Raw genomic sequence first — 21,733 nt, 5'->3', positions numbered from 1 at the left:
AAAGAAGTAAACTCAGCACAAGAACATTGCTACTTTCTAAATTCAAACAGGAACCATAAAACAAGATACCCTGGGTTTCTGCAGACTATATTTCTATATGCTGTATATTCACTTCCCTGGTATTTGGGGTTTTTTGTTGCAGATTACTCCAGCTAAAAGCAAGCTATACTTTTATCCTATGAGTAACAAAATATTTGGATTCAATATAGTAACAAAAAACCAAATTATTTATTAAACAACATGCACTAAGAAAATACTTCTTCTGATAAAAGATTGATGCTATAATGAACATTACGATGCAGATGTTACACATTTAGCACACACAGCCAACTGCAAGAGAGGGAAATGATTCACTTGTCCATCTGCCAGTTCTTTAAAACAAGACTGGTTCCTGTTTCCACAGTTTTACTTTTTTCAGAGCTGAAAAAAGCACTGCTGTGGTAACCACTACAGAAAAAGTAAACAGCAAAAAAAATAAAAGAGCAACTTAGCCATAAGAAACTGAGCTTAAAAGAACATATAAAGAATATATAACTTCATTCTGTGCCCAGAGACCAGTTTCAATAGAAAAGAAGCAAATTTAATGCAAAATTCCAACTTTAATGGCAAAGCTGGAAAGCATGCTGACATTAAGATAGGAGACAGAAGGAATAGTAAACACTAGGGAGGAAAACCAAGAGCACTCACCCCAAAGAGCAGCTATATGGAGTGGTGTGTAGCCCCGGTCATCCCGGGAAAAGGGAGTGATGATGGAGGGGTCATTCAGTTTCCTGCAGAACACAATGGTTTGGAGGCAGCCCAGTTACCCACGTGGTGAGGAGAAACAAACAAAAAACTGATTTTATCCTTTCCCGTTGTCAAGTTATTCTATATAGATCTTTATATTTTAAGAGATGCCGTTTAGCCCAAGATGTGTAAGTTTGATTCAAGAGAGGAAACACATTTACCAAAGGACACAGAGCCTCCTCCACAGAACTGCTGAGTTCCAAAGTATTCTGTATTCTCCTGATATTTCCTCTGCTATGTCAAACCACACAAACACAGTCCAAACTCCATCCTGAAGTGCTACCACATTCCTCTATAACCAAAAGCAGCTTTCTTTCCATAGTAAAGATAAAGGCTTTTACACAGCTTTTTGTGCATTTGTGGAGATGGAGAGTCTCACCCAGAAACCAACTTCTCGCATTTGTCACAGTAACAGAGTGGGTGGCACATCTTCTGAACAGTGTCCTTATCACTGTCACCTTGACTCAGCAATCGCTCCACTTCCTCCTGGTTACCTGAGGCAATATGCTACAAAAAAAACAGAGAAAAAGAGAAGGAGGAACCAATACAAAAGACCTCTTTTTAAGGGGAAAGAAAACAAACCCCAAGAGTAATTTACTGAAGCCCAAAATGAAAGGAACTGATTATAAAAGACATTCAAGCATTAGAAAGCAGAAATGAACAATGTCACAGCACAAAACCCCCTAATGGGCACTCAGTATTAAAAAGAATCTGTTCTTGGCTTACTTCACTTTCTATAAAAAAATTAAACAATTCACATTGTTCTCTTTAGACTCAATCACGAAATTGAGCTCCCTCTGTGCAAAAACATTTCTATAAAATTACTGAGTCTCTAGCTATAAGCTGTGAACATATATAATTAGAAGCTCTGCTTTGTGTCCTTGTAGAGGCAAAATTCTTTTAGAACGACAGTATGAGATTAACATATAATAGGGAGTAGTTGTCAGGTGACCATACTTAAATTATTTCAGAAAACTCTTTCAAGCACCAGAAGCTGTTGAGAGAGAACCAAATAGTAATATCACATCTGTGCATTAAATGGGCCAAACAATACCAACAGCAGTAGCATTTCATCCTCATTTGTTTCCATATTTCATGTAATATGCTGAAATCCCTAAAATTATATTCAGTTAGTAATGTTTTGGCATAGAAATGTAGTAGATTTAAAAGACACTTTTAGCATCTACTACAACACATTTCACAGTAGTAATGTAATTAACACTTCATTCCATTCCAGAACACTGCAGAAAGGGAGGCACAGAAGCATGCAATAACTAAGTACATCTGTATTCTGCCATACAAGTTACTAACCTTAAACAAGCAGTCTATTGGTGTAGCAGACATCTGGGACAACAAATTCATCCTTTGTCTTAAAAGCAGCTTGTCACACAGACTCTCAGATTCCTGAAAATAAAACATAGAGACTGATTACCTATATGTTCATCTACAGTCATAAGCAAAGTACCTTAAGAGTGAATTTAACTTTTAAACACTTTATTTACCATGTATAAATTATCAGATACACAGGAAGCCTAAATCAGTTTCACATTTAAGACTCTGAGACTTAAAAGGCTCTGCACCTGCTGTTCAAAGAAACAGTAAGTAGATGCTCACCAGAATATTCCCTTACTGCAATTTGCTATGAGCTGACTGAACATTACCAAAATTATGGCTGTACCACCCTAAAAAGAACACAGTAAAACTAGAAAAGACATATCAAAGACAGCAAGAACTGTAAGAGGTACAAAGAAAAAGAGAATTTCTCACAAGGAGAAATTAAGAAAAATTCCCGTAAGATGTTTAGTGGTGGCTACTAAAAAAAATTATCCAGATACAACTCTGACTCAAAGACTTTTACTAAACTTTCTGCTACTTGCTGAAAAAGAAACAAATGCACCAGTCAAAGCATTCTGCAGCAAATTCATTTATGCAGTGTTGCCTGCTGGGCACTTCTTGGAAATTGGAGTCCAGCCAAGCACATGTAATGCACCTCTGCGTTGGTACTTTGCATTTTCTGAGATATCTGAAGATACACTCCAGGATGCACTGAAGAATAGGAATGCCTCCAAAACCAGGTGAAAATTATTAAGTGGAATCAAATTTTGAAATGGTAACATTGACCCTCCCATAAAATAAAAGCACAATCTAAGGAAAACACTTCCTAAGAATGGAGATGGAAACACTTGCCCATGGTTGATTCTGATCAAGAGCTGCTTATAGTTGGCAGTGAGTGCCCTTTCCTGAGGTGCTATTTGGATAATGATTATCTCTCTAGAAATGGAAAAACTTCAGCCTTCATACAGTGTGAGACCACCACATTTAAGACAGACACCCATGCATCAGGTGACCTTTGGCAGTTTAGGGTCTGGGCTATGACTTCTGCAATTAAGTCTGTAAAGACCAGATATAAATGGGTAAAACCAGCCTGACTCCACTCTTAAAATCAGCATGAAGTTCAAGAAACTCATGCACTGCAAATAAACAAGACCAAAAATAGTGTTCAGATTTCCTAGAAATTAAATATTTGTGTTTCAAAATCAGCACAGATGCCTCTCATAAGCTGTCTAAAAGCCCTCTCAACTCTATAGCAAAGAGTGTCATTAAAAACATGTTTGTGAGGTCTAGAGATAAAATTTTGTATCTGCACTACACAATACATTACATTTAGATACAGGACGATGATAATTATTCACAGATCTTTTCAAATCTAAGTACATTAGCTAAAGATACTCAAGCCTATCTTTTCAGAATTACAAGGCATGTACCACTATTCTTCTTGCACAGATTTTCCAGAGTGACCAGGAGTAATTTCCCTAAGAAATATTTGACCCAAAGTTTAACTGATGCGAGTTTCTGATGTCTAATCGGAATCTCTAGTGTGGATGCTCTCTGACAGCTTTATACTCTTACTATGGAGAATCTAAGTAACCACTTGCAAGAACAACTAATACAGTTCCTTCCACAGTGTATGCTTTCAAGAAAAGTGTTCCCCAAGTAAAATAATTATTTAAAAGTCATCTGAGAGAGCAACCCTAATGTAGCAACATTATATATTTAAGTCAGAAAAAAAGAGGCCATCCCAGGTGAAACCACAAATCCTCAAAGATGAAGCAGAAAATGACAAAAGAATGAGATACTGGTTGAAGCATTAGGCAGGTTTGGGCTTTCAAAGTCAAAACTCACTTGTACCAGCTTTGTTTGCAGTTCAGATTTTTTTTAAGAGTGCTTTGAGTGGGACTGTCAGATATTTTAAGCATATGTTGTCTAGAAAATACACATCCAAACATCAAGGGTCTGTTTATTGACTACTACTCTCAGTGTAGAGAAATGAAATATTTGTACCTCTGAGGGGGTACCTGTACAATGATTTACCTAAAGTGATTTTCACAGATCACAACTGGGGACTTGGAGGAAATGCAGGTGGCAGAAGCCAAGAAAGAAAGTCTTGAACACAAACTGAAGCTATCAAAGCAGTTGGAAGAGAGGGGGAGGGGGGATAATTTTCCCATCTCAAGCTCTTCTCCACCTACAGCTCTCTCTGTACATGAAACAAAATGCTGCCTCTCACTCCCTATTTTAAGCCTCACTTCAAACCTCTGAAGTGGAGTCTTACAACACAGTAGCTGTGTATAGGAATGTAACTGGCATCTGACATGAACTGGAATTCTAACTCAATAATGTTGACAACTCCCAGAAAATAAAATTGATTTTTTCAAGCTATCACTTACAGGCTCCTCTCCACCCCAAAACAACCAAAATGTCTCACCACAACTTGCATGACTTTGGCTGAAAGGATTTGGCAAGAAGTCCTAAGTGCAATTCACTTACTGATGTGAGGGTGATAATATGCCCATTATCCCACAGGGTACATTAGTTCCCTGCTGAGCTTTCTCTCTGTAGTTGCTTCATTAGGAATTGGGCAGCAGCTGCCAGAAGCTCCATCTGAAGCCAGCTATAAAATTAGGCATAGCCACATAAGGGGCTGTAATGAAGCCCCAGGGCACAGCAATGTTCCTGCTCACTTAAATTCCACAGTCTCTTCCACCACAATCTGGAAAACCATGGGGCATCACCATGACAGCTGCTGCTGCTTGAAACAGAAAGTTCATCTTCTTTACCAGAGAATGAAGGAAATATCTCAAGTGTAAGTTCATGAAGGGAGAGTAGTGCTCCTCCCTCTCCTAATTATTCTTTTCCCAAGGGGGGAATTTGTCAAGGGGGTATTTGCTACATCAGTCTGTCACTTTATTCTGTACAACCTTCTCCTACACTGGAGAAAAGGGTGGTCTAGCTTCTCTTTTTCAGCTGCATTGAGGGCAACTCATCACCCCCTTCCTCATTTTCAAGGTTCTGCTGCTTTCCCTCCCCTCTCAGGGTGCTGCCTTCAAGACATGTTGACTCCAAAGAAAGGCAAGGCAGGATTTTGTGTTGCACAGTCACTGTGCACACCCTGAAGTGAGAAAGTGCTCCAGGTCTGGAGCAGATCCAGCTGGGCAGAAACACTTACTGCTTCCTCTTCTATTGGTGCAGACACTACTGTCCTCTTTTAGACTTCTCAAATACATAGTTCATCCTTCAAGACAAGTGCCTCCCAAAGAAATAAATACAGGACTTTAATGGCAGTGGCACTTCAGTTACAATCAGGGGAGGGCAATCCCAGCATAAAACCTGCTATCCTTAGCTCCATGAGGAGGGATAGGATCAGACATTTCATAGGAAACAGTTTTTACTCTCAAAATGTAAGAGCAGTATATTTTTAGCTTGCTGGCAGTGTTGTGGAGACAACTGTATTGCAGTTTCAGTTCTCTATTCAGGCCCCCAGCATTGGTATATTGATTGTGAATGACAGCAGGAGGAAAAATTGCATGGCAGGTTGTTTGTCTTTTAAACTGATGTTTTTATTTTTTAAACATAATTCAATACAGCATTACAGACAAGAAATACCATGGTCTGTTTACACAATATGAAAGCATTGGTTTGAATTATTTTTCTTCAGTGTACAAAACAAACCTGTATGACAGGTTCATGCAAAGACCCCAGAAAAGAGCAAAGCCAAAAATAACAAGAATCTGAAATGTTATTTTGCATGCTGCTTTAAGACTGTGCCCTCAAGGTTGTCCCACCCCAAGCCCTGCACACTGAGCCATTATTCTGGCCCCTGCAGTTGGATTCCAGTGCTTTGCAGCTGGCCAGACTGAGACGCACTGGATTCACTCTGCTCCCAAGTTCACTCCTTTTGATTTCCACATCAGACCAGGAAAACCTAGTTTTACAACAGTAGAAAGTTTTACAGGAGCAGTCAGACTGGATTCCTTTACTAAATAAGCTACAAAGTTCTTAAATAATAGAAGTTCCTGAAGTCACACCAGAATCCCCTTGATTGGCCTGCAGGGATTTGACCAGATTGCCAGAAGGTCCAGTTGCTCAGTAGGAAATAACTCATGCATCTACAAGCTCTCTGTCCCTGCTAGGTTAGAGATCCCAGGACCTAAATGTGACCCCCAAACACCACCCAATCATAGTCCTGCACTCCCATTAATCCATAATCCTGGTGCAGCACATGAACCTGCACTGCAAACACACTGAATTTTTGGAGTATGAAGACTTACTGAATAATTGTAAGTTCCACTGCAATCTTCATTCTGCCAGCACAACTAAGCTTTTTAAAATTACACAAGAATGTAAGCCATGCCTGTTCTCACTGCTTTCACCACCATGATAAACAGGAGACAGACTGACTCAAGACTCAGCTGTATAAAATAGTGTTGTCATTTTTCCTCCAATCACATTAAAATGCAGACTTCACATTTATCTACTTCCTCAAGGAGTATATCATGAACAAGTATTTGCTATAGGGTTAAGACTTCCTTGTAATCGTTACACACTTTTAGCATTTGCTTCAGGTAGTCACCTCAACTCATTTCCTTAGCAAAAAAAGGGGACTATTTATTTTAGTTTTTTGTATCCTGTCTGGATTTACACCTGCAATGGTACACAGTCCTACAAATACAAAACAGACACTTGACAGAACTTAAGAGTGGCTTACTGTGGATCTGTCAGAGAGGTTGCCTTGCCGTATGTACTCTATTGCAGCCTCAATGGAGGTCAGACAGTACCCCAGCTCATCCTTCACTGAGCTGCAAAGCCTGAAGTTCTTGATGTAACTCAAGTTGGCCATCCTGAAATAGAAAGTTAAAACCATGAATTGCTAAAAGGCACTAACATGACATATTGCAACTCATTGTAGGCAGTCCAGGCACACAATAGATATGGGTTAAGGCAAAACCTGTAGAAAGCTTGTTAGACCAGCAATACTATAGCTGTTCTGAGCTTTGTAGGTTGATCAGAAGGCTATTATCTCAAATATTCAATAATTAGAGATAAGAAAGATGGAGGACAAGATAAGAACAGCAGTGGGAGATTGCTTCCCTCACTTCAAAGGTGTTATTATTTCAAGCACCACTGGCACCAGTGCACAGTGATAGCTACAAATAAAATGCTGATCCAAAATACAGGACACACCAACTCTGAAATTCAGTTCAGGTACAGGAGAAGGTTTAGATCCACTTTTAATGCAAGTGAAGAGACATAAACAATGGCATAGGCCAGCAGGAAGGAACTACATATTCACATCTCACTTCTCTGTAAAAAAAATGTATCAAACATTTAAAAGATACGTAAAGGCTTCACATCTCCCAACACTGGTGAGAGAGAACCACTGAAGTCTGTACTGACATGCAGATCTGGTAGAGATGGCCTCCCATTACAACTTTTTCCTAGGCTGGGAATCACAACAAAGACACGTTACTGATAGGTCCCTAATTCAGTCACACCTGTAACAACTTCTCTCTTTGTCCTACAAATATTTTTCTGCATTACAACAGGCTCTTACACTTTCAGTAAGTTATTACTGTGTGTTCAGAAACATTTGCCCTTACAGAAGAACTACATTATAAGATGATATGATGGAGTTCTGTATAGCCAAAAAAGTTACATACCAGTTTGGGATTTCTGTTTTTACCAGCAAGTACAGCAAAACAGAGAGAAGATCATCTGCACACATGGTTTCCATGTTAACTGAAAGAAAAATTCACACCTCATGTTAGCCAAGTCATGGTTCAAATCAAGAACAGTAACCCTAATTGGGAGTTCTACCTCCTAAGACTAAGGGCCAGCTCTACTAGTAGGGAATACATTGAGTAACCAAGGCAGCCTCCAAATGTTCCCACTCTCTCACTAAAATAAACTGCCAGGAGCCAACACACAAATACAGTTCGTACTGTACAAACTGCAATATTGGAGTAGCATCCCTCCCTTCCTACACAGGAGGAAATCTTGTGCTAGTTTTGTGGCTCTGAAATTGAAAGCAAAGACTACACTCAAAGCTGATACAGTTTTCCATAACCCACCAGACTTCCTGAAGAAAGGAAGTAAAGAAAGCATAAATTCACTGTGCTACTCTATTTGCTTAGTGGAAGTAGCTTCTCTTTCCAAGCTAGGAAAGAGTATCAGGGTAGGAGGTTCATGCTTTCCTATCACAGAAACATTTCTGTAATCCACAGCAGCACTTCCAAAGCACATAGGTTTGTTTGTCCCCCAACAACACTACATTTTGCAAAAGATGCACCTCAAGAGTATCAATTTCAAGATATCAAGGGGCATGGACAAATAGACAGGAACAATCTAACAGCATTTAAAATGCATCACCCTCCGTTCTGCTGCATGAGGAAGTTCCTTCATACATGCCCCAAGCTACTACATACATATAAATATACATGAAAGTACCCCCACCTTACCCCACAAGAACCAGTGCAGACATCTCTACCCTGCCTCCACTTTGCTCTCTTTAAGGACCTCAGAGGTTCCAGCTCAGTTGTGTTTGACCAACAAGTGCTACCCAAACAGTGGTCTATATAGTGAAGTGCTTTGTGTGTGCTGGTTAAGAAAAAAGTTAAAAATTATTAATTCACTAATTACTGACCTCTTTGGCTAGGAGACTGCATAATAATTTGCACAACTTTACGCAGACAAAGTAGCTTCTGTTGAGGGGACGTACATTTGTTCAACTGACCCAGTTCTCGCTTTGCACGTGGTATATTAAAACTACAAAATAATTTGAAAGGAATGATTAGCATACAGAGTTTAAGTGCAGGATGTACAAAGCCAAAGTTTTAATTATTCAGAGCTGAACTGAAGCATAGTTTTAAAATATTTCCATTTCTACACAGTACAGAAATGCAGATGTGCTTGGAGTAGACAGAGAAGGAAGCATAAAAATATAAAAGCAGAGCAGACAACCATCAATGCAACAACTGGCCTAACAGGACATTTGCAAAGCTCTGCTTTTCCATCTCAAAGAAAGAAAAGTCTTCCTAATGTCTGAAGGAAGACACTTTTTGGCTGACCTGATCGTGTTTTAGGCAGGATCTCAGTGATTCCTCAAAGAGTCCATAATCATCCCTCTCACCTGAACTCAGGCTTCACTCCAATATCTTTCTGCTGCAGGTCTTGAAGGCTCCTTGTTATTTTATTAAAAGCAGCATCCTAATCAATGGAAAGGCAAGAGTTTTTTTAAATGCTTTAGATTAATGTAACTACTATTTAGCAATCAAAGAAAAACTCACCTCACTTGCTTCAATAGTGCCCACGTATTTGAAGACGAGATCATAAATAGCATGGTGGACATACATCTGTAGAAAAAAACCCAGTACTTTAGGCATGAAAGGGAGAGTCAAAAATAGCTTGCTAATTATTTTCCTTCATTTCAGATGCTTACTTCAACTGCTTGTTTGATCAGATTCATCTGCTCTTCTTGCTTTGCAAGCATCTTCTGGAAAAAGAAAGCCACACAAACAGCATGGGAAATTCAGACACTTTACTGTTTCAGTACCACTGTACTATGTATTTAGGGGAGCAGGTGTTTACCAAGTGCGAATCCCTCAAAAGATGCTGCAGACATTTGGTATAAAGTGCATTGACAGAGTCCTGGGGGGAAGAAAAGATAAAAAAAGCCATCAGATTCAGGTTATTGCAACTTGAAGGAACAAAGCTTAAATAAGCAAAGAAAGGAGGTCTTCTCATAGTGTGCACTATGTTAAGAGTTTTAGCAAGAATAATTACATTTACCCAAATTAGTATGTAGTAATTCACATTTAAGAATTTCACTTTCTTGTTTCCCCCCCTTACTCAACTCTGACATAGAAAAACTCAGTAAGACAAACAGAACCAGAGCAGTGAAATAAATTATATTTAGCAAATCAAACATCAAGATGGAAGATACTGACTATGTAGTGGCGAAGGCTCTTCCTTTCATGTTCTTTAAATGTTCTGTAGAAAGATCCTATGTACTTATCAAATCTCTCACAGTGCCTTCCCAAGAATTCTCTAACATCTTCAATATTTTTAAGTGAATAGGAGTTTGAGGAAGCTGTAGATTCACCTAAAATGAAAGCCAAGAATTAACACATAGACTTAATATGTATGCATGGTAAAATATATTTTGTCCCTATATACACAGCCAGGTTATGTGCACTGAAACCTTAATGCAGCTTACTGCACCTTTAACTAGAGTACTGCTTTTAATTAAAAGAAATTAATACATCATATCTCTCTTGCTTTTTATATCAAGTATTTATCTGGAATAGCTAAAATAGATTTCACATGTTTTTTACACTGGAGTAATTTATTGCCACATGCACTCAGCTTATGAGTTGTGTAAGTCAAGCTTGAAAGCAGAAGAAAAGCACATTACAGTGTTGACTGAGTGCCCATGCAGGAAGTCAGGGTGCTTTAAGTGAGCTGCAAAAATCCTATCTTGGATTTTTACATAACCTGTTCTTTATTTAGACGTGCTTTCCTCTGAAAGGGAGGGCAAAGTTGCTTCATGTAAACATTAAACCTAATCCACTTTTCTCCTGAAAAAGATAACTGAATGCATCAGAATTCATATTGTCTTTCCAAAATTTTTTTCTAGGCAAGTCTTTCATTTGCTGTCAAAGACACCCAACTAATAAAAGGCTTAAGTCATTCATTTCAAATTACTTTTGAAATTAGAAACTACTTCACTTCTGAAAGACTGCTTTAAACTATATAAAGTGATGAATAAAAAAGAATACTACAAGAATAATTTTTGAGATATTGATTAAAATTTATAGAATTTAAGGCTATATATATGTCAGTTCTTCTCAGAAGAACTTCCATACTTCCCTCACAGCACTATTTTCACACTACTCCAGTACTATTTCACTTTGTCATCACTTTTTCCAAATATTCTTATTTATTTAGGAAGACTAATGTCTTTATTTCAGAAAAAATGAGGTTTCTTAGCTTAAGGAGCTTCTATTCCTCCTAATTAGTGAACACAGATACAAGTTCACAAGGAAACCCTCTTATATTCACAGTATTAACAGTGGTCTTGAAAACAGTGTTCCAGCCTTGAAGAGAACTTTCAGTACAGGAAAAAAACTAAGACATTCAACTTAATGAGTTAGGCCACCAACAGGAGAGCTACTACACAACTATGCCATACAACCTCTACCCACTGACAGCGATCATGAATGGCTTTACCTCTCCAGGATTTTGTGCATCCACGATTCATCTCAAGACATGTATCACATTTGAGACTAAATCCCTGTTTTAAGCAGTCAGCACTAAACTGAACACTGCTAAAAAACCCCCATGCTGGATTAAGTATTCCACTGATGATTCTTAGTGTTGAGGCTGGGGGATAAATTCAACAGAAGTTTGCCTGGCAGCATCTTGATATTTCTCTCCAGCAGCACAGCAACATCTGCCCCAGCAGCTCATGAACACCAAGGGCTTTCAACCAAGCCAACACTTCTCAGAATGAACAAATGTATTAAGCACATCAAATATTGTAATTTGCTCACTGTGCAAAGGCAGCCACCAAGTTAACACTTCAACACATACTTGAGCTTTCTGTTTTTTCCAGTGGGTGAGCTATGCACAATATACTAAAGCTTTCTTCTTTTTCATTGTAAAATGTTTCCTCAAAGAGAACAGGTACAGAGAGATGATAATTAAAACCGGCTCCTAAAATGATGAGGTTTCCTTGTATGAAGATCTCCTGAAAGAAAACAAAGACCAGATTAAACGTGAAACTCTGCTAGAAGAAAGTCAGTCTTTGCCTTCTACATTTCATAGCTAAATTTCAAGGGAAAGAAGAGAAACTAGCAGGACAAGAAAGCCACAGATTCAAGAGATTTCACACATTCTCATCCTGTGCAGGCACTGAAACAAAGGCTCCTTCAGTCTACCATTGCTGGTTAAACCTTGGTTACAGCCACTTTCTCTACAAGTCTACTAGAGGTAGTTTCAGAAGTTTCAGACAATCACCAAGGTCTGTGTGATTATTTGCAGATTTTTTTTTAAATAAAAGGGGAATTAAAAACCCCACAACTTAAAATTAGAACCTGAGCCCAGCTCAAAAATCGCCACACACCTTGTCTATGTTTCTGGCACTTTGCTTTATCTTCCCAAGAACTCCAGTTGGGACATGCACCAACAGGAAGATCAAGGTGACAGCCTCCAAACTATCTCTAGTTATAACTTGCAAACTATAGGTGCAAGTTCCAGGCTGTACTGCAAAATTACAAGTGAAAAAACTGTGACCCTATGAAGTGTCAGCACTGTCTGGCAGGGCCTGCTGCTACAGCAGTTCAGGGAGTACAAAGTCACTAACACAGACTTCAAACACAACTCAACACCATCACAATTTTGCCTTAAGCCTTAGAGAAGTTGCATCTGCATATAATATAGGCAGGCTGGTACTTTCCTGAAAGCTGAAAAGACAGTTCTTAACTGAGTGATAAAGGCACTTTTGCCACACAACAAAACTCCCAACAGTAGCAAAACACAGGTAAGTTGACAATTTTGCTTTGACACAGTAACTGAAGTCAGAGGCTGTGTCACCATCTGAACAGGACACCTCTTAGTGTGTGCATGCCAAAACAGTTTTTTGCTGGAAAGCAGAACATCCCCAAGAAAGCAGCACAACTCCTGGGTACCTCTCCTGTAACCACAGCTCACACCATCAGCTGCAATGAATATCCCCAAGCTACAGTCAGATGCCAAAACAGAAATACCTTTCCATTGAAGGTCTCAAAGTTTTCTTCTAGTGGCTTGAGAACATAAGATTCAAACTGGCAGGTAGAAAGACTGTTGCTTGAAAGGCTTCCTTTGCATGGAACTAGCACCTGAAAAAGTTAAACCATACCTTAGAGAAATGCCATGTATTGTCCTTTAGGGGCAAGCACTTAAATCTGGATTTAAATATTTACTACCAAACATATAGACACTATAGGTGCCTTTGTTTAAATAAAAAGGAAAGGCTATTGTTAGATACAGACCAGTAATAAACTCAGTTTCATGTAGTGACTTATCTGAACAAGGACAACAGACATAACTGAACAACACTAAGAGGAGGAGATGAAATCTTTAGTTACTCAGCGACAATCATGCAAATGAATTAAAATTAGACAGCTAATGAAAAAGTGAAGAACATTTTCAAATTAAAATGAAAATCCATCAGAAAGAAAAAAAAATTAACATCTTGGGTCTACATCAACAGATTGGCAGTTTGGGACTAATTCTTAATTAAAAAGCAACAAATTTTAACATCAGGAAACAATAACCTCCATGTTTAATGGGAGTCTCCACACACTTAATTTGGAATGATTAATTGCAGAACACCCGAATTAAAAATCTTAAGGACTGGAGTTTTTATTCCAGCTCAGTTTAGTAGCTTTATTTTGCTACACAAAAGGCTGTCAGAAACAAGTGACTGTCTGTCCACCAGGAATTTCAAAAGGTCAATCTCATTTTAAGTTATAAGCATGTGACAGAATACATAACTTCAGTTCATAGCAAAGAAAATAAATTTCCCTTAAAGTATAAAAACAATAATAATTATAAGCTTTTACTACCTTAATATATCAAGAGGTCCATATTAGTAAATAACATGTAACTTAAATTGTTTTGCTTCACTTTCAAGTTTTGTAGGCTTGAACTAATAATCATTACATGTTTCATGGCAGACATGATTTATATTCAAACAGTATTTAATAATTAGCTTTTTCAAAATCTACTTATTTATACTTACAATACCATGGAGTTCTGCAACTTTGCAGCACAGATCAGGATGTCGCTTCTGAATGGCCAAATAAAAGGGATTTTTCAGGATATCTTCATCATACATAGCCATAAGGACTTGAGATATTCCAAGGAGATTTTCTAAAACACAAATGGAGAACAGTTGATGTATCCTACAGGATATGTGTGATAAAACACACTATTTGGAAATATGTAGGGGGTAGTTTGAGTCTCCTTCTCTAAAAGGACAAAGCAGTTTCAGGTCTTCATGTAAGCAGACAATGGCATGTGGAGCTACAACTACAGTTACTCAGAAGTTACTCAGACAGATTACTTTTAATTAATATACATTTCCAATCACACACTTATCCTCACAATGTTTCCTTGGGCCTTCCAAGTGTTGGAGTCTAACAACGAATGTAGGAGAGGAGGAGAGATCAACATATTACCATTTTGATAATGTGAGCTGACTTCTGCTAAAATCAAAACAAGCCAAGAGACAAACAGCTTTTTGACAGCAGATTCTACTGCACCACAGGACACCAATACTTTTGCACTATGCTCATGTGAGTCTTAAAACTCACCTGCATAAGGATTACTGACACACATCAACGAGACACCCAGAGAGTGTAACAGACACCCTCGTGTAAGGCAATCCTCAACTTTCCAGAGAAACTTAGAGGGAGACCAAGAAGATATGAATGCCCATGTCATAATTAAAAAAAACATCATGAAATTCATCATTTGTGGTCATCTCTATGCCCACAGAAAAAGCCTCAATGATGTGTGGTCAGGCTGATGCAAAATACTTGCCAAAACAGTGAGCAGAAAAGGAACTGGAGACAGAAAACATGGTCAGTAAGCAATGGAAAAGCTGTCACTAGGTAGGTGTGTCACAGTGCCCTGGAGAAGATGATCCCCAAGGCACCAGACCCTCAGCTGCTTCCTGAATTCTAATTGACCATGACATCCTAGACACAAAAAACCTCAACAGGTCCCTCCTGCAATAACTCAAGAATAACTTTTTTAACAACTAACAGGCTTATCAATGCTTAAATAACAACCTTGCTCTACATCTCTCCCCCTCATCCAGCTTCCCTTAGGAATCAACAGAAGCTGCACAATTTCCTCATGCAATTTCAGCTGGATATCCTACAAACTTTAATTTGAGCAAGACACCCTTCCAAAACCAGTACCCCTGTTTTCTCAAAGGCAGAATTACACCTGGCACACTTTTTATTTACTCAGTGTGAGCTCATTCTATGGCAGTTTAAGAGGATGGAAAAACATCCCCCCAGCTCCCACTGATTTCAGATATCCTTTGGGTGTCAGCCCTGTTGTCAACTGATCCAAACCTGTTAACTGAGCTGGGCTCTGGTCCTTCTAATTAAGCACAGGAGCAGCTTTAGAGAGCTAAACACAACCACGATGAGTTAAAGCTGCAAGCCACTTCCAGTATAAAGCCAGCACCACTCACAGCTTGGGCAGCCTCAGCCTGAACCACTGACATTTGGCAGTGCCAGGGAAGAGCCTCAAGAAGAGTTTTCCTGTGCAGTTCCAGACAAAACAGTCCATCCACTTTCAGAGCATACAATAAGATCAAGAGCTGCTATGAAAGGAATCCTTATGCAAGTGCTTCCAAATCAGCCTTCCTTGGAGCACAGCTCTGTAGTTTGCCAACACAATGAGGAAGAAAATATTTGCTCGGTAATTAAAGAGTTCAAACCTAGAAAAAGTACAGCTTCACACAAGCTCACCATGACCCAGCAATCTGCATTTGCAGCCCAGAAGGCCAAAAATGGCCTGGGCTCATCCCACAGTGGAAGGGGAAGGGGGGACTCTGCTCCTCTGCCCTGCTCAGGTGAGACCCCCCCACCTGCAGAGGCAGGACATGGACCTGCTGGAGTGAGTCCAAGGAGTGGGAAAAGATGATCAGAGAGAGGGGCTTGTTCAATCTGGAGAAGAGAAGGTTCTCAGGATACCTTATTGTACCCTCCAGTAACGGGGCTACAAAAAAAGTTGGAAAGGGAATATGAACAAGGGCCTGGAGTGACAGGGCAAGAGGAAATGGCTTCACACTTAAGGATGGTGGATTTGCATTAAATATAAGGAAGAAACACCTCCCTGTGAGGGTGGGGCAGCCCTGCCACAGGTTGCCCAGAACAGCTGTGGCTGGCCCATCCCTGCAAGTGTCCAAGGCCAGGCTGGACAGGACTTGGAGCAACCTGGGCTGGTGGAAGGTGTCCCTGCCCATGGCAGGGGGTGGGATGAGATGAGTTTTAAGGTCCCTTCTAACACTAACCACTCTGTGATTCCGTGATCTGTCCTACCACAGTGCCTGGGTAAATAGGATTACCATCAGTAATTCCATCACTGATGATGATCAGCACCATTTCTTGGCAGGCAGTTGCAATCCAAGCTCAAACTGTGGGGATTCTTTCTCAGCCAGTGGTGTGGGGAGGGGAAAAGGCAACACCAGCCCAGTGACAGGTCTGCTGCAGGAACACAAATGTTATCACTGACCTTAGTAAGCACAAGTTAGCTACAGAAAAACCCTGCCTGCTGAACATCTGGATAGGGCACAATTCCCAGTGAGATCTCAAATTACAGCAGCTTACAGCCCAAACATGACTCAGACAATTTAGTATATGTAAGTCAAGGACCAAGCCAGGGTTGTACGTATGTGCAGTCTGCAAAAGTCTGTCACAGCAAGACTTCTGTGGGAGCACTACATGGGGTTTTTTGGATTTTTTCTGGATGCTCTGATGACTTCATCACCATGGATGAACTGACTGGAGAAGAATCTGAACTGAGAAGGGCAAGAAGGCCCTGAAAGCAGAATCCAGCCCATGAAAGGCAGTGCTGTTTACACTGAAGATATTGTATGAAACAAGTAACAATTTTTTTCCCCAGGCATATCAAGCTTCCAGTAATGGGCATTTTTTCCACATCTAGCTAAGAAATAGGCCTTAACTGAAGAAGGCAGGCTCAGATTACAGATCAGGAACAACTTTCAAAAGAGAAGACATGGTTTAGATTGCTTGGCAAAGCTATCAAGTCTCATGTAGTCAATCTCGAAGAACATGTCAGACAAACCTCTGCCTGAGGTGATAATGGACACAGCAAAGCCAGGAGGATGGATTATTTCAAGGCACTTTCCAAATCAAGCTTTCATGGAAGGAGTTGGCCCACTGAGGCAGCTTCATCTGCTTTTAGTTTGGCGAGTTCTGTATCTGGCCAAGCAGCAGCAGATGAGGCTGCCATGATCTCCCCCAAGACAGTGATGGAGAAGGTGTTGGCACACCGAGAACTGTCAGGGACAAAAGCACTTTGACACAAGAAGGCAACCAAGCATGAGACAGCAGAGTAAAACTGCAGTGCACAAGTGCCTCCTATTGCTACAGCTACACTGCCACTTCAGCTTCACAAATCAAGTTCACAGAGCTCTTCCCATAAAAGGAGGGGGAGGAGAAGAACACATTTCCATACACACTCCTGTACCTCACCATCAGGAACACCCAACTAAGACTCGTCCAGAAAGAATTTAAAAGAACACTTCATTCCCTAGCAAAACAGGGAGAAGGGATTTATGGGACAAGGGAAGCTCCCACAGCAAACCTGAGCTTATGAAGTTGATGACTGACCTAGCTCTTAAATCACTGGCTGCACCTGAAAAACACCCACAGCAACTGGAGTAACTTCAAGAATCATTGTTGACAGACCACGACAGGAAGAGCTAGAAATTACAGTCTTCAGTTCCTGCTGTGTGAGGGACACACCACAAATAACTGGGTTTAAAACACTCAGTTGCAGACATGTAAATTCTTTCACTACAAAACGATGGACAGGGTTGAATCACACTTGAGAGTTCCAGCAAGAAGTGAACAGAAACTGCATTCAAACATTCAATTCTGGCATTTCAGCTACTGTAATGCAACTAAGGTGCCAGTGACATCTCCACCCCAAGAAGAAAGCTAAAACTTTTAGTTCAGGTGGATATTCATTACCCACCTTGTGCAGAGCAGATTCTGAGCTGCTCCCCACGTGCAAGTTCCCCCCCAGCAGGAAACAACTCCCCCAACTACACCAGTACTGATTTCAGAATCACAGTTTGAGTTTCCTTCCCTTTTCTCACTCTTACACCTGCAGCTTCTCAGTGCCACATTAGTGGATACCCATCATATCTGATTAAAATGTGTGAAAAAACCCCAGTGGAATACTTATTACTTAAAACAGTTCAGTTACTATATTCCCTTGGAATTCCATCACCTACCCACATCACTCTTCCGAGGGACAGAGCTGAGCTGTGGATGTAGAAACCATTTACAATGTAAGTAATTAAAAAAAAACAAACACCAAAGGCATTTAGTCTACAGATTCAAGAGAATACATTAAAGCTTCCCCAAAGCTCAGGCATTTTTAAGTCCATTTCTTTCCACCCTAACAGTTGAATGCATCTGAAAATACAGGCTAATGCACTGCGGTGATTATAGGAACACATTAGAATCCTCCAGTGAGAGTTTGTTGGCAGAACACAACATCCAACTTAAACCTAATTTCACTTGGGGGTGGGGGGCTGACACAGAGTTATTCTTCCAATTCCACCTTGGACAGCTTTAGATTTACTAACACTGAGAAAACAGAAAATGTATAAAGCCTTATATACATTACCAGAACTGTTTAATGCTTAACAGAAAGCTCATTAAAAACTGACAAACACTAAGTCTACTAAATTCTATCATGCTGAGCTGTAAAACAACTCAAGTACTAATATTACATAAAAGGTTTAAATGGAATCATTTAAGTGTGTGGCTTCATGCCTGTAAACACAGAAATAGCTCAAATTGCTGGAAAAACAGAAGCTGGCTGGATCAGACAATCTAATGAGTGTTGTGTTACAGCTCAAAAAACCCCCACAATTGTAGTCTTAAAACAGCCAAATCCTTTCTAGATCAAAAGCAGAGTGGTAATTCTGATGACAGAACTATGGTACAAGGGGTAGCTCAAGCAAAACATGGAGTCTAAGCATGTCACTTTTCTCCAAAATATGGAAAATGAAGCCTTATTACATTTAGTACTGAAAACAGTGAACAGGAATTAACTCTTACAGTTCATTTTGTCATTTATGGTGCTTTCCCTTAGAGAGGGTCACATGAGGTACCTTTTCCAGGCCATGCAGGTTTCAGTGTCATTTAAGAAGCATTTTGAAATTTAGACAAGCAGCCACTGGAGTAGATGATGTCACTTTATTGGCATTATTATTGGCAGTTAAATCAAGTCCACATTCAAATTATACAACAATTTACTCAAGTCTCAGGCACATCATCTTCTGAACATCCAGCTATACCCCTGCTAAAGACTTAAAATACACTGCAGGAAAAAATGCCCTTCACACAAGTGTTAGGATTGTGTATACAAACACTTTGTGCTCATCAAGGCATTTTAATACTACTTTAGTAGAACAAAATAAAACAGCTACCAGAGTTAGCAAAAAACATCAGCCTAGTTCAATAACCTGCAATGTCTTCAGCAGAGCAAGTCCAGCTCAAAGAAGCAGAATGAAATGTTCTCCAAAGCATTCAACACCACATTCTTTACCCTGGCATGTTCAAGAAGCATAAATTAAATCCATTTTACTTGCATAGGAATACTGCAGTTTCACATGACAACAATTTCATCTTAGCTTGAAAATTCTGTAAGTGAAACAACTAAGGCTCAGTAAACCAGCAGCTGGAGTATCATCTGCCGAAATGCGCAAAATAACGAACAAATCAGAACAAGTAACAACTTACTATTCAACTAAAAAGACTTCTCAGTAGCAGACAGACATTTCTGACAGTTTTTATCATGCCAGCAAACTGTAGAGCCTCACAGGAAAAAAAAAAGAGGAAGCAAGTGTTCCCCAGTTGTAAATTAAATTCTCTTTTTAACAGAAGTGCTTTCCCCCACACACTTCAAGAGCACCACTTGTTAGCAGGAACAACCAAAGCTAAGGATATCTTAAAGCACTAACAAGAAAACAGGAATCTAACAGTAAATTTTAAACAGTCTCAGTACAAATAAAATTGCAGTTATTCAGCTGCTGTTTTACCTTCACTATTACTCCTCATTTACTTTGCTTTTGGGCAAAGGTTACAATCTGAACTTGAGCCCTAAATTAGCATTTTTCTCAAAATAAAAACAAGTTAAAAAAACCCAGTTTCTGTTTCTGAGCACCTAAAGAAACCTTACTCCCTCTCCTAAAGGATGAACACTGAGCATCCTGTGAAAAACACCTCTGAGATACATTCCAGTGCACCTCGCTCACCATCAGGGAACAAAGAAGGAAACAGGCTATTCCAGCCCCTTTAAGATCCAGGTTCAGCTTCTACTGATTTCTGTGAAGCTGAAGCACGTCAGAGTAACACCTCTGAACTGATTAGAGAGCAGTGAATTTGCATCAGTCAGTTCAAGGCTTACTAGCAATCACAGAAAAACAAAGTTTTATGACCCCCAGAACATCAATTTGACAGCAATGAACCATATCTGGAACGGAGGGGTCAGCAGCATTCCAAGGAGATGCTCATTCCTTGCAGCATCTCCCTTCCAGGCACATGTTTTTTCCACTGAAGAGCTGGCACACGATCCCCTGACTTTGGTTTTGCCTCTTCCCAGCACCCCCCAGGCCTTTTTTATGTCTAACACCTCTGGCCCTCCTCCCACTGCTCAGACAGGACTCCCCCAGACCCTCAGGGCAGGACTGAGATGGGGCTGTACCAGCTCCTCCTGCAGCTTCTCTTCACGAGCTACAACCCATAAACTCAAAAACTGAGCTCACCCATGAAAATTAAGAAAGGTCATCCTTAGTATTTATCTGCACCATAGTTTGATGTGGACACATTCTTATTTGTCCCAGACTAGCAGGGAAGGAAAATAGAAGTTTGACTCTTCCGTCACCAGTTCCTTTCCTCCAGAGGAAGTACATTTCAGTATGTGTGGATCACCCTTCAACGTGCAAGCCTCCCACTTCTACCCAGTCACTCCCATATATTTGAGATCCTCTTACTTCTAGGAAGATGCTGCATTCTCCTCTTCACAACCAAAGAGACACTCAATTCCCAGTTCCTGCAGGCTTAGAGAATCCACCAGAGCAACTGACAAAGAACCTTCTTGGCGTCCACTATTGAAGCTGCATTTAATTCTCAGATGGGGAACCCTGAGCGACTCACAAACAAGACCTAGACCAAAGTGCAAGTGCTGGTCAATGAACCACAAACAACTACAATGAACGTTTAGAGGAAGAACATTAACAGAAAATACCAAGTTCCCAAAACAGTTTCTCAAACAAAGACACTTCCCCCAAACATTAGTGACCGAGACTTAAGGCCACCTCCTCAGGCTCACAGAGGTGTCAACACTGGTACTTCTCTGGAGAGGAAAGAAAACAAACAGTGGAGTTGAAACACATGGATAAACAGAGGTTTACTGAAGCCAAGTATTTTCATTCTTTAGTTACTGGGGCAAGACGCACAGAAAGTAATTTCTTGTCTAGTTACAAACCACCACCACTCACAGCAGGCTGATATCAACTCCAACATTAGTGACAGGTCTGTACAGACACCAAGTCTGCAGGGCCAGACACAGCACAGGCCACCTATGGAAATACAAGGGAACTGAAGTCAGCAACTATATCCATCCACCTCAGTTCCAATGGTCCTTAGACAGACAACTGGGGAGGAATTTAATCCCTTCTCTGTGCATCTCAATAGGAAAACCAAGTCCTTGCAGGCCAGCACTAAGTCTTACCTCATCACTGCAAGATACTTAAACATCAGACAACTGCTAGAACTAATTATGA

General features: G+C 40.1%; 1 protein-coding gene across 7 annotated transcripts in view; it reads right to left on the bottom strand.

Annotated features, from left to right (window-relative positions):
- The window catches only part of ANKRD27 (ankyrin repeat domain 27), a 57,880-nt gene that overhangs the window by 22,707 nt on the left and 13,440 nt on the right, over nt 1–21,733 (bottom strand). For 3 of the 7 annotated variants that reach the window (XM_071567842.1, XM_071567847.1, XM_071567846.1), the window contains exons 2-15: nt 13,907–14,037; nt 12,891–13,001; nt 11,716–11,872; nt 10,071–10,225; nt 9,712–9,771; nt 9,563–9,616; nt 9,411–9,476; nt 9,254–9,330; nt 8,768–8,889; nt 7,785–7,863; nt 6,833–6,965; nt 2,098–2,190; nt 1,166–1,293; nt 688–770 (exon numbers count right to left, since the gene is read on the bottom strand). In XM_071567842.1, the coding sequence (XP_071423943.1) occupies nt 688–770; nt 1,166–1,293; nt 2,098–2,190; nt 6,833–6,965; nt 7,785–7,863; nt 8,768–8,889; nt 9,254–9,330; nt 9,411–9,476; nt 9,563–9,616; nt 9,712–9,771; nt 10,071–10,225; nt 11,716–11,872; nt 12,891–13,001; nt 13,907–14,008 (1,420 nt within the window). In that variant the 5' untranslated portion in view covers nt 14,009–14,037. Of the gene's footprint in view, nt 1–687; nt 771–1,165; nt 1,294–2,097; nt 2,191–6,832; nt 6,966–7,784; nt 7,864–8,767; nt 8,890–9,253; nt 9,331–9,410; nt 9,477–9,562; nt 9,617–9,711; nt 9,772–10,070; nt 10,226–11,715; nt 11,873–12,890; nt 13,002–13,906; nt 14,038–19,688; nt 19,746–20,941; nt 21,217–21,733 lie in introns of those variants that run through there. The other 4 variants (XM_071567844.1, XM_071567841.1, XM_071567840.1 and 1 more) reach the window with 4 other exon arrangements.

This window comes from Pithys albifrons, chromosome 12, assembly GCF_047495875.1.
Source record: "Pithys albifrons albifrons isolate INPA30051 chromosome 12, PitAlb_v1, whole genome shotgun sequence".
Lineage (NCBI taxonomy): Eukaryota > Metazoa > Chordata > Aves > Passeriformes > Thamnophilidae > Pithys > Pithys albifrons.
This window is presented reverse-complemented; position numbering and strand designations above follow the sequence as displayed.